A 13,168-nucleotide genomic window follows, 5' to 3' on the forward strand; every position below is an offset into this window, starting at 1 on the left:
AGAGACTTGAATATTCAATTGAACAAAGAATAAACATAAGGCAAACAGCTAACAGTTCCAGAACGGAGGTCCTCCGAGAAGTAGCATGCTATAAATTCTTAACTACATTTTGTTCTTTTCCAAGAAAGCTAAGGTAGTACATGGCTAGTGGAGATCTTTGGAAAAAAAAAAATCTATCTAAAAGAAACACAGAACATGCTAAAAGTTCTTTATCTGTTGGTCAAAATATGTGGAGAAATCTGAATATATTCATAGAAATATGCTTCGATGAAGTTTGGCAGTTGGACTTCCATAGATGCTCAAGGAAGACACAACTCTTTATACTCTTTTTAATTTTTATTTTGTGATTTTGAACAGATAATTTTGGAGGCTCAGATTAATTCTTTACACTCATTAATATTCTTCTAACACTTTCTACTCGACCGAAGCTTCACAATTTTTTGAAGCATAAGAAATCAATAGGAATTAACACATCTCTAAGTTCCAATTTTCATCAAAGTTTAATGCCAGAGTTTGAACAACTTTTTGCTTAATTTTTCACTTTAGAATTAACTATTAGAGAATACGAATTGAAATCTTGAAACTCGCTTCACAAAATAATAGGCAAGTATATTGCAAATTTCACAATATAATAACAAAATACTTTCTAAAGATTTTAAAATCTTACCTGTTCAAGAGAAAACAAGCTTGAGTAGAAGATGATAGATGAAGAGTGGAGGCGTGATACTTATATGCACAGATGATGAAGAAAGCGTGAAACTTTGCTAAAATAAAGGCTTATCGTTGAGCGAATCTTTGCGGAAATAACGTAGTATCGTTTTTTTCAAAGAGTCTGAACACTAGTAGGACTCTGTTATGGATCTGCCCGAATAAGATCCTTTCAGACCTATTAAGAGCTTTTAAGAGAGAGAAAACAAATAAATTAATGGGCTGAATCTGAATAATTAGGGTTAAGATTTAAAAAACAAATGCACTTAATGAGATAGATCTGAATGATTCAGATTCATATCTCGGTTAAGTGCAAACAAGGCCCAAGTATATTTATAACACTAAGGACCCATTATTGTCATTCTCTCCCAAATAAACATCACCTATTTTCTTTCAGGGAGAGCGGGCTGCCAGAATTGATTGTATACTTCAGAGAGGGGTTTAAGCCTAAACCCTAAAACAAGCTGAGATGGAGTCTTCTTCTCCGACTGCAGGGAAAAGAAAGCAACCGGAGGAGGAGAACTCCGACGTGAACTCAGTCCAGAAGCTAAATTCATCCTCCTCAAAGAGAGTCACTTTAGCTCGAACCTGTGTCCACGAGGTAGCAGTTCCAACTAATTACACTTCAACCAACGACGAAACAATCCATGGAGCCCTCTCAAACCCTTCTTATAACGGCGAAATGGCAAAAACCTACCCCTTCAAGCTCGACCCATTTCAGGAAGTATCCGTCGCCTGCTTGGAACGCAAAGAATCAGTTCTTGTATCCGCACATACCTCCGCCGGGAAAACAGCAGTCGCCGAGTACGCAATCGCAATGGCATTTAGGGATAAGCAGAGAGTTATTTATACTTCACCTTTGAAAGCATTGAGCAATCAGAAGTATAGGGAATTAAGCCATGAGTTTAGTGATGTTGGTTTGATGACTGGTGACGTCACAATTTCGCCAAATGCAAGTTGTTTGGTGATGACGACGGAGATTTTAAGGGGTATGCTTTATAGAGGTTCTGAGGTATTAAAGGAAGTAGCTTGGGTTATATTTGATGAGATACATTACATGAAAGATCGCGAGAGAGGGGTAGTTTGGGAAGAGAGTATTATATTCTTGCCACCGGCTATTAAGATGGTGTTTCTTTCGGCTACAATGTCGAATGCTACTCAGTTTGCTGAATGGATTTGTAATATTCATAAGCAGCCTTGTCATGTGGTGTATACAGATTTTCGGCCTACCCCTTTGCAGCATTATATGTTCCCTGTGGGTGGTTCTGGATTGTATCTTGTGGTTGATGAGAATGAGCAGTTTAGGGAGGACAATTTTGTTAAGATGCAGGATAGTCTTGCAATACAGAAATCGGGGGAAAATAAGAGCACTGCAAATGCTGCTAAGGTTAGAGGTAGAATTGCTAGAGGTGGCTCTTCTTCTGGTGTATCGGATATCTGCAAAATTGTCAAGGTGTGTGTAGTCTGGTCTTTAGATGATATTATATTCTCTTATTTTTTCTTTTAATTCTTTCTTTGTTCTATAAATTATTTTTTTCCCCATAACAGTGTTATTACAAAATTAAGCTTGCTTCATGAGTGAAGTCAATGACTATCAAAGTGATCCAACGGATTGCAGTCAGTTCTTTGAATGTCAATTTTGAGGAGTTGGATTAATATCGGCATTATTCTACGTTGGATGTTGAAATTAGTTATTTTAATTGCAATTTGATTATCATAGTACTATATTCATACATATGATATTTTTAAATTTTCTTTAGTGCGCTCCACTTCTCGCTTTTCCCTTCAAGCCCCATGGACCTTGTTACTCTTTTGTGCTTATGGCACTGTGTCCTAATGCATTTTCCTTTATAGTTGCTTTAATGATTTACTATAACAATGTTGATGCCTCATATCACTGAAGCAATTGATTCTTTATCTGTTAGATGACCATGGAAAAGAAGTTTCAGCCAGTCATTGTGTTCAGTTTTAGTAGAAGAGAATGTGAACAACATGCAATGTCTATGCCCAAGCTTGATTTTAATACCGAAGAGGAGAAGGAAGTAGTGTATGAGGTTTTCCGTAATGCAATGGATTGCTTGAGCGAGGAAGATAGAAACTTACCAGCTATTGAATTGATGTTGCCCCTACTTCAGCGTGGAATTGCTGTTCACCATTCTGGCCTGCTTCCTGTTATCAAGGAACTTGTGGAACTTCTCTTCCAAGAAGGACTTATAAAGGCTCTTTTTGCAACAGAGACAGTAATGACTTTTCTTTTAATATTTTGTGGGTCTTTTTATCTTGTGCAGTTAAACACCCCTAATGATTTTTTCTTCTTTGTTGTTTTTCCTTCTAATGTTTTGATAGTTTGCCATGGGGCTAAACATGCCTGCAAAAACTGTTGTTTTTACCAATGTAAAGAAATGGGATGGTGATAGTCATCGTTACATTGGATCTGGTGAGTATATTCAGGTGAGTCAGAATTGCCCATATAACATGACATAAAAGCCCATATAACATGACTTAAATATCATTTGCATTTCGGTTCTTGATTCTTCATATTCTCCTCTCTTTCATGTAGATGAGTGGAAGAGCAGGACGTCGTGGCAAAGATGACCGTGGTATTTGTATTATCATGATTGAAGAGCAGGTAAGTTGGTAGTAATATTCTCACTTGAAGAGTATCTTGTTTATAACTGTTATTGCCTTCTTGAATTGTGTGTTTTTTGTTTGCCACTTAAGCATATGCAAACTATGTAGTTAAGTATATCTAAGGCATCTTTTCTATTCTTCTTAGCTGTTTAGATCGAGGGCTTACGTAGTGTTTGATGATTTCAGATGGAGATGAATAGCCTCAAGGACATGGTATTGGGTAAGCCAGCTCCATTAGTCAGCACATTTAGGCTGAGTTACTACACAATTTTGAATTTAATGAGTCATGCCCAAGGCCAATTTACTGCTGAGCATGTTATCAAAAACTCATTTCACCAGTTTCAGTATGAAAAGGTTTTCTCTTTGTCTAAGTCCATTTTCTCTTTGACTACGTTATATGTAATGACTGACAGTGAGGTTGTCTTTTTGTTAGGCGTTACCTGACATTGGGAAGAAGGTCTCTAAGCTGGAAGAAGAAGCTGCGATGCTTGATGCATCCGGGGAGGTAATAAAGTTGTTATCTTGGTATTTTACATATATATTCTTATGCCGTATATCCTGAACTTGCTTCTGTCTACTTGTAGGCTGAGGTTGCAGAATATCATAAACTAAAACTTGAGATAGCAGAACGTGAAAGAAAACTTATGGCTGAAATAACACGACCTGAAAGGGTTCTCCATTTTCTTCTTCCTGGTAGGCTGGTAAGTGGCGAGAGAAGCATCTCTATTTTCTGCTGCATTTTCTGTGAGTAGATTGAGCTCTGATTAGTCTAGACGGTTCATCTTAGCGTGTAGATTGCTTTGGTGATTGCAGGTGAAGGTATGGGAAGGTGGAAAAGATTGGGGTTGGGGTGTTGTAGTCAATGTGGTGAGGAAGCCTCCGGCACCGTCAGGTTCTTTGCCTGCTGCACTCTCTGCTTCACGTGGCACTGGATATATTGTTGATACCCTACTTCATTGCTCTCTTGGTTCTGGTGAAAATGGTTCTCAACCCAAACCATGTCCTCCTCGTCCAGGGGAGAAGGGAGAAATGCATGTGGTGAGTACATAATTTTGTAATAATCATTCATTGCTTACAACTTAATTAGAATATGACTTTATTCCTGAGTATGTTGCCAAATTTTAGGTTCCTGTTCAATTACCCCTGATTTCTTCGCTCAGTAAACTTAGAATATCTGTTCCTGGGGATCTTCGGCCATTGGAAGCAAGGCAAAGCATCCTGCTTGCTGTACAGGAGCTTCAGAAACGTTTTCCTCAAGGCCTCCCAAAGCTTAACCCTGTAAAGGTAGGAATTATATTAGTGCTGGTTCCCATTGGATTGGAAATTTGCCATTTTTTATATGGAAATGGAACTAGGCCATTTTTATTATGAAGCATATGTTGGTAAAAGCCAAAATTTAACACCTAATGCTGAGAGAAGATTGGAATCTTAATGGATGATGGTCTTTTTGGTTCATTGTTCTGATATTTTATCCGGTTGCCTGAAAATTCTGTCATGGGATATTGTCGGTCATGTTAGCAACCAGGACTTTTGGTCGCAAATCAGAAATTAGTGTCACTTGTAGGAAACTGGAGCCATGTGTATATCCAGCAGTATTTTACTTGTTCCTTAACAAATAAAGGGAGCTATATGCGCGTCGTGGTTGATGTATACCCTATATGATTGTAGTCTAGGCTACCTCCTTACGGACTTTTTAAAAAAAAAATAGATGATACACATTTCTCTCAGTTAAAAAACAGAAAAAATAGAGGAAGAAAGAGCAGGAAAGGTGATGTATCTTTGGTCAGCTGATTATGCTATCATTATCACGTTATCGTCATCCATTCTGTATTATAGCTCCATTTGTTGCCAAGTACCATTCTACTGTCCTTCTATAGCTTGTTGAGAATAACCATTCGTACTTTCTCCGGCATTCATCTTATGCTGGTCAGGATTCTGAATTTGTTATTCTTGTAATCTCACATGAGTTTAGTGTCATGTCCAGCTATAATATTTTCTTCTGTTTGGGTCAAGTATAACGAAGATTTGCTGGTTGTGAAATGAACATTACAAAAAATGTAGTATACTGATCAAGATAATTTTGTTGCTGCTTTTCCTGATTTCTACCATTGTAGGACATGGGTTTTGAAGATCCCGAATTTGTTGATATAGTGAACCAGATTGAAGAACTAGAGAAAAAATTGTTTGCTCACCCACTGCACAAGGTACGAGAAGAAGTTTATTTTGAATAATCTGTTTAGTCTTGAGGATGCATGAAAAATAGAAATATTTGCTTTTATCCTTTTGATGATGGTTTAGTTATTGTCGCTACTTCTACACATGATGTTGCACACACGGAGCAGTCACAAGACGAACATCAACTTAAGAGTTTCCAGAGAAAGGCAGAAGTGAACCATGAAATTCAACAACTCAAGTCAAAAATGCGTGATTCACAGGTAAATTTCTGATGTGTCATGAATCATTCAATCAGCTACTCCATCCCAGACTAGTTAGTTTTTGCTTCAAGCCTCTATATCTATCCCCTTGTAGTAGTACTAGTCATGTATTTTTCTATTCCTAGCCCCTTGTTTTTATACGGTGTGTCATTATTATCGGTAGGATTGACACTATTCTTGTAGTTTCATATCTCTGGATCTCTGTTATTACTCGTTGTATTATTTGCTTCCATTGTCTTATCTATTGTTTCTCTATTGCTTCATTTTTACTGTTTTTGAGCCGAGGGTCTTTTGGAAACACCCTCTGTACCTTCATAGGATAGGGGTAAGGTCTGCGCACACACTATCCTCCCCAGACCTTTTCACTGGGTTTTTTGTTGTTGTTGTTGTGTTGTAGTCCTCTATATCTATCCCACTCTATTCGGGTCATTTTTCTTTAACTTTTATTTGTTTCTTTTTTCTTATATTAATTTGTTAGAGTCACTTTCTGATCTAACTTTTCTTTTCAAGATTGGCTTTCTCTTTACATCTAAAAGGTTTAGAAGTTATCTTCTGAACATTTTATATCTTGTAGCACTTTTTTGCTCTTACTCTTCTCAAGTTTTCTTCTATACGATTATGATACTCTTTTTAGTTTAAAGATGGTATTTATACATAAAACCTCACTTACAGTGATCCTTGGAGTTTGCTATTACCTTTTAGCACTTCACTGGATTTTGTTAATTTATTTATTTAATACGAAATTGATGATTTTTCAGCTTCAAAAATTTCGGGATGAACTTAGAAACCGTTCCCAAGTCCTGAAGAAGCTGGGTCACATAGATGCTGATGGTGTTGTGCAGTTGAAGGGACGAGCAGCCTGCTTGATAGACACTGGGGATGAACTCCTTGTTACTGAACTGATGTGTAATGGTAATGTGACTACTGTTCCATAAGAGCATGCAATTTAACTACTTTGGACTTGATTTAGGGTAGGATCAATGTGTATGGTTTGGAAAAGCATAAAGACGATACAGTTTTCACTCTTAAGCTAAAAAAGCGAGTGAGTTCAAATTAAACCGAGGCATGGGCGCCTGGGTTAGTCTTTTTGCGATCTAAAGATCTATATGCAACCACGATAGCTGCACTGGAACTAAAATTAAAAAGAACTAATCCTTTTTTTCTTTTTAATTGTCCAGTAGTCTCTTGTATGTATATAGGTTATCCTTGAATACATTTGGTAGCTGGATTCAGTAATCACTCTGGGTGCTTTAGCTTTCCTTGGGCATCTGGCCCTTTATAAGCTGCTTATCTTCTGTTTGACACTTCCACGCTTTGGATACATAGTACTCCTACAATGGTGCTAAAATTAGATACAAATCGTCGGTATATGATATTCTGAATAATCTTGGTTTTGCTAGGTATGTTCAACAATCTTGATCATCATCAAACTGCAGCCCTAGCAAGCTGCTTTATCCCAGGAGACAAATCAAATGAACAAATAAATTTAAGAGCTGAGCTTGCTGGACCATTGCAGCAACTACAAGATAATGCAAGAAGAATAGCAGAGGTCAGTCTAATAAGGGTTTTGATCTTCAATCTTTGTATGTCAGAAGCACAACTAAAAACTCTCTACGTTTGCAGATTCAACGTGAATGCAAGTTGGAGATAAACGTTGAAGAATATGTTGCGGCATCGGTACGACCATTCTTGATGGATGTCATCTATTGTTGGTCAAAGGTGAGTAAAGCTTCAATTGCCATGTGTTGCTTCTCAATTCCATGCTTGAATTAGAGATCGATACTAGAAGTTCATCTTTATGTCCTACTTTACTATCATAGATTTGTATTCTTGTTTTTTTTTCTGCAAGTCAACTCTAAAGGCGCTTATGATTGAAACTAGGTTTCCTTCCATGCTTCAAGCCAAAGAAACTACCATCTAATGGGCATCATCTTCCATGCTTCAGCCAAATAACACCTTTCTATGTTTAGAAACAATTTAGTTTAAACTTCCATTTTACCCTTAATGAATGATTTATATCTCAAAATTATCTATAGGATGTTTCGACCACAAGTTTTAAAAGTCTTTCTTTCTTTCTCCGTATCCGGTCAACACCATCACATAAATTAGGATGGAAGGAGTACTTGCAAACCTACTGGAAGTCCTCTGCCTTCAGTGTTCACCTAACTCTATGTGTTCTCATGTTCATCATTTTGGTTAAGCTCCAGGATCATGATTTACCTACAAGAGACATTTTCAGGAATATTAATCTGCTATAGGGCAATTATTTTTATTCTGGAACCATAATTTTCTAGTTGGAACTGCTGATTGCTTTTGCCTACCTTTTTTATGACTAATACCAGTTGGGGGACACTTGATTGTTATCAAACTAGCTTCTCGTGTTTTCCGTCTATCTTGAGCCGAGGGTCTTTCGGAAACAACCTCTCTACTCCTTCGGTGTAGGGGTAAGGTCTGCGTACATGATACCCTTTCCAGACCCCACTTGTGAGATTTTACTGGGTCATTGCTGTTGTTGTTGTTGTATGGAAGAGTATTTTTCAGTTCATTTCAAGCTCAGTCTTCAAGAAATCATTTTAGTTTTGCAAGATTCTTCTTTGAGTAAAAATGAATGATTGCCTAAATCACCTGAAATACAATGAACTGAAACGAAGATTAAAAGGGTTTTTCCTTCCACATTGAGTTGATCCAGGGTCTTTCCTTGCCTCCAATAAAAGTCAGAGAAAAAACTCGGAGGCTTTCAATTTTTTCTCTTATTTGTATTTATGGTTTCTCTTAGGGAGCATCTTTCGCGGAGGTTATACAAATGACCGATATCTTTGAAGGAAGCATCATTCGGCTGGCACGAAGGCTTGATGAATTTTTGAACCAGGTAATTCAAGGATACTTATGTATTGTGTTTATGTGGAAAAATGTACCCGGCATTAAAAATCACGGATTTGACCAGCTAGTTTGGTGCATCTAGGAGTACTTCCACTAAATAAGTTGATTATCTTTTTTCATCAACACGTTGACATGAGCATGTCAACATTATATAATACATCTAGATATGAGTTCCCCCCATATATATTTGGAATGAAATAATGGAATTTTTGTCTCTTGGATTTACAGTTGAAAGCTGCTGCACATGCTGTGGGAGATGTGGCTTTGGAGAACAAGTTTGGTGCAGCCAGTGAAAGCCTCCGACGAGGAATAATGTTTGCAAATTCGCTGTACCTCTAGGAGCGTGTACGTGGGAGCTTCATTAGCATCAGAGTAAGTGCTTGTGTACATTTCGTCCATCAATATGGGGATTAGCTAGCAAATTGCGTTCTACTGTTTGAGGAACTATGAGTGATAATATGTGTAGCGGAAGTGGGTTTTCCTAGTCATAGCTTTTTGTAGTTAAGTGGTATGAATTTGCTGTCTCATTTTTGTAATACACAACTACACATATATGAAAAATTTGATGCTGGAAGGTAAAATATTTCACCTGCAAATGTCTTAGCTGCTGTAGGATAGGCACAGAATGTGAAGACTTCCATTGTTTTGAACTAACTAAATGATATTCGGGATGCAAAGAGGTAACAAAAACTGTAATATTCATTGAAATCTTTATCGAGTAACTTAGTAGTTTTGCTTTCTGGTAAGACAAATATAATTAAAACAAGGATAGCTTAAGCATATTATGCAGCAATAGGCTTGAAGACAACCGTGGAATGTTTTGCAATGTGCAAGCTAAACTGCCCTCCTCTTTCACTTGTATCAACCTTTTCCACACCTGGTGGACCCTGCATTTCAAAATTTGACACCAGTTTGGCTATGACAAGCCCCAGAATTGGCAGTGCAAGGATGATTCCGGGGCAGCTCCGCCTCCCCATACCGAATGGTAAGTACCTGAAATCTACCTTGCCACCAGCAACAGCTGCCTCTGTGCTACTATCCTCCTCAAGAAACCTCTCGGGCCGGAATTCATTTGGGTTTTTCCACCAAGCAGGGTTGTTAGCCAGCCACCACGCATTCACAACCACCTTAGTTTCTTTAGGAATAGTGTAACCACCTAACTTTGCTTCTTCAAGGTTCATATGGGGTACAAGTAAAGGTATTGGTGTGTGGAGTCTTAATGTTTCATTTACTGTTGCTAGCAAGTAAGGCAGCTCATGGAGGTTTGATTCTGTGACTGATCTGCCTTTGAGGACTGTTGAGATTTCATCCCTAATCTTCTGTTGAACAATGGGATGATTTACAAGTTCAGCTATGGCCCATTCCATGGACCATAGAGTTGTTTCAATTGCTGCAACATTGATATTCTCCACAATATAGAGTACATTTTGCTCATTTATTTCTCCTTTCATTTCGGCATCTATAATGTGATCAATAGCACAGCTTATCTTATGCTTTTCTCCATTTTCATCCATTATTTTCCTGTTCTCAAAAATATTTGAAGAAAATGTTAAACATGAATAGTCACTACTGCAATAATTAAAATAAAGCATAATTATTAGGGAAAAATGGATTACCTTCTTTTCTCTACAAAATAATTGTTGAAGAATGCAAGTCTCCTTGTTTGTAAGTCTTTACACTTGTTAAGGTACCCTCTCAAGAATGGTCTAAGTAAAGGGATAAAATCACCATAATTGTAGTCAAAGCTCTGAGCTAATCTGCTTCTCTCTGAATTAAACTTTGTTGCCTCAATGAACAAAGGATCATTTTGGGACTCAAATTTGGCATCAAACATCATTCGATACATGATGTTATACAGCATCAGCTGCAATCGTTTCCTAATCACAATTCCCTCATATTTCACTTTTTCATTCTTCTTCAAGTCATTAACAACTAAGTCCATCTCATTCTCCCACATATCACTATATTGGTGCACCACTTTGTTAGTGAAAAATGGAAGCGTCATAATACGCCTCATTTTTCGCCAATGGTCACCATAAATGGTGAACACCATGTCTTGTCCATTACCAGTAAATATGTCGAAGACAACGTTACGTGGACGGGACCCAAACTCGACCCCTTGTGTGTGTAGAACTTGGTTAGCTAGCTCTGGGTTTGATACCACAGCTAGGTTTTTTGAACCAAGTTTGAGTAAAAATATAGGACCGTAGGTTTGTGACATGGTGGCAAGGAGTTGATGGTTCAAGTCATTGCCAACTTGAAGCCAATTACCAAATATTGGGACTGCTGTTGGACCAGGTGGGAGGTTGTTTTGGGGCTTAACATAGAGGAAGTTGATTATAAGGGGAAGTAAAGGGACAATAAGTGACATGTACTTAAGAGGGAAAGGCATAGATAGGTAGGAGGACAGTAACTTGGCAAATGAAAGAAATGCAAGTGTAAAGAGAATGCAAAAGATGGTCTTGTTGAGAAGTTTGGCCATGTTTTTCATTAGCTAGAGGTGAATATTAAGAAAAATGGACACAAGGGATTGGAATGAGAAGGGACGTATATATGAGTAATAACATGGATGGGGTGGGGGGTAGGAAAGTTGGTGTCCAATGGTTTTGGGTACCAATCCATGGGCACGTCGAAAATCTAGGTAGGAGAATGTAAGTTTATCAATTAGGTCAAACATATGGTTGGTGAAGCAAATTTACCTATATTTAAACATTCTACATTCTTTCTATGCAATAAAAAGTGAAAGAATCCAATTTGTCTTTAATTAATTTCATTTTAAGGGTTTCCACATTTCAAGACGGTTGCCACCAATATAACAAGAAGAGTCTAACTGATGGTGAAACAATATTTATATAATTAAGTCATTTTAAACGTTAATAAATAACATGTTAAAATGATGACTAACATGCAATCATAAGTTAAAATTAGTTGATAGCACAAAATCTATTTTTATTGTCAATGTATACTACTTAAATCGTAATAAAAGAATTAACCTTTCTTTTCTTTGGTTAAGTTCCATGATTATTAAAAACCACTCCTTTTGGTTATCAGTTGAATTTTAAAACCTCTAAGTATCACAACGTATCTACTTGCCTAATTCGGTTCATTTATACTATATATTCACAAAAATATGTGAGATTGATATTGACTCTTTGTAATACAACTTTTTGTATATCCAATTATTCAGAAAAAGTAATATTGGGTAATTATATCTTCTTTTTTGCTCTTATCTATTATATGAACCTTTTGGTATGGGGAGTATAGATTCGTGCAAATTCTCCTTGTGCTGGAGATATGATTTGATTTTGTGGTTCAATTAAACGTTATGTTAATTAGTTATATCGTATTTTATATGAAAAATTATTAAAAGATAAATCAATACATAAATTACATTAGATCTTTATAGAGTTATTTTCTTCTATTCAAATTATAAGTGATAGTATGAGATCATTTCCTCTTTTTGGTACTATCAAAGATGGACCGATTAAATGTAAAAATGGCGTGGAATGACCATTTACTGAGCAACTTTCTAATATTTAGTCGTCTTTTGAGATGTCATTGAAAAATAGTTACTTTTTAATGTGACATTTTAGACCAAAATACACTTAAGTAAAACACAACAAAATTGATACTTATATTTAAGTACATTCCGTGGCATTTCAAATTTGCTATCTCCAAAAAATAAGAAAAGTGACTATATGGGAAGTGGGGAGATTCATATATATTTAACATATGATAGGTCTCTTATGAGAATCTCAAACTTTAATTTTAGGGATCTTTACACAAATAATCGACCAAATTTACTGTTTACTTTTTTAGACGGTATACATAAATTATACCCTAATTTTATATGGTTAAATACATATTATACATGAATTAAACATATATTATAAATTTGTAAAGTATTTTTTATTTAATCGGTTGGATGAGTGGCTATCTGTTTAATTCTTCTTATTTTTTAATAGTTCAATTCTTTGGGTTCACAAAGTAGACGCCGCACCTCTTGCATTCAAATTTCAAGATAGTTGCCTTATTACCACTTTCTTTTTTCAGCTTGTTTGGATGGTTGTTACATGTCGTTTCATAATGTATCATATCGTATTGTATTGTATTGTTTGATGAATAAAACGTTTGAATAAATTGTGCCATTTGCCGTCGTTTCATGATGTCATGCACTAACAATATAAAGAATAAGATATGAAGTAGAATTATTATATAAAAAAGTAGGGTAAAAGATAAAATATGATTATTTTATAATAAGAAAGGGTAAGATGAGAGAAAAAAATAAAGTTACGACGCTATCATATCAAATCCGCCGTTACACTTTTCATCATTACATAACAACTGATTTAATGATATAGTACAATAAAATTTAAATAAATATTATATTTAAAATAACAATACCACACATACAATACGTAACGACCATATTGATACTTTGGAGTTCGTTTGAATTGTTGTACCAAAACTTGGTGGAAACTTCAAATTATACAGCTAAACTTTAAATGCCTTGT

The 13,168-nt window shown here is 36.3% G+C and overlaps 2 protein-coding genes across 2 annotated transcripts; one reads left to right on the plus strand and one right to left on the minus strand.

The window, feature by feature from the left end:
• The first annotated feature begins 1,033 nt into the window (after window positions 1-1,033).
• On the plus strand, window positions 1,034-9,250 carry LOC107781853 (DExH-box ATP-dependent RNA helicase DExH10). The gene is made up of 16 exons (XM_016602650.2): window positions 1,034-2,161; window positions 2,634-2,948; window positions 3,055-3,159; window positions 3,269-3,337; window positions 3,526-3,693; window positions 3,773-3,844; window positions 3,924-4,040; window positions 4,153-4,377; window positions 4,465-4,623; window positions 5,454-5,543; window positions 5,682-5,774; window positions 6,533-6,686; window positions 7,175-7,323; window positions 7,398-7,493; window positions 8,551-8,643; window positions 8,883-9,250. Exons 1-16 carry the CDS (start codon window positions 1,178-1,180, stop codon window positions 8,991-8,993), a joined length of 3,000 nt encoding a protein of 999 aa, XP_016458136.1. The 5' UTR covers window positions 1,034-1,177; the 3' UTR covers window positions 8,994-9,250.
• An 85-nt stretch (window positions 9,251-9,335) lies between these two features.
• LOC107781854 (cytochrome P450 CYP73A100-like) lies at window positions 9,336-11,155 on the minus strand. The gene is given in 2 exon segments (NM_001325325.1): window positions 9,336-10,175; window positions 10,271-11,155. Coding segments are annotated over 2 exon segments (1,614 nt in total). The 5' UTR covers window positions 11,146-11,155; the 3' UTR covers window positions 9,336-9,436.
• Window positions 11,156-13,168: the final 2,013 nt, after the last annotated feature.

This window comes from Nicotiana tabacum, chromosome 11, assembly GCF_000715075.1.
Source record: "Nicotiana tabacum cultivar K326 chromosome 11, ASM71507v2, whole genome shotgun sequence".
Taxonomy (NCBI): domain Eukaryota; kingdom Viridiplantae; phylum Streptophyta; class Magnoliopsida; order Solanales; family Solanaceae; genus Nicotiana; species Nicotiana tabacum.

Bases quoted from the DNA above. Each gene is read 5' to 3' on its own strand.
- LOC107781853 (XM_016602650.2), top strand. From the start codon at position 1,178: ATGGAGTCTTCTTCTCCGACTGCAGGGAAAAGAAAGCAACCGGAGGAG. The intron at 2,162-2,633 runs GTGTGTGTAGTC...TTTATCTGTTAG, and splicing joins ATATCTGCAAAATTGTCAAG to ATGACCATGGAAAAGAAGTT. The intron at 3,160-3,268 runs GTGAGTCAGAAT...TCTTTCATGTAG, and splicing joins GATCTGGTGAGTATATTCAG to ATGAGTGGAAGAGCAGGACG.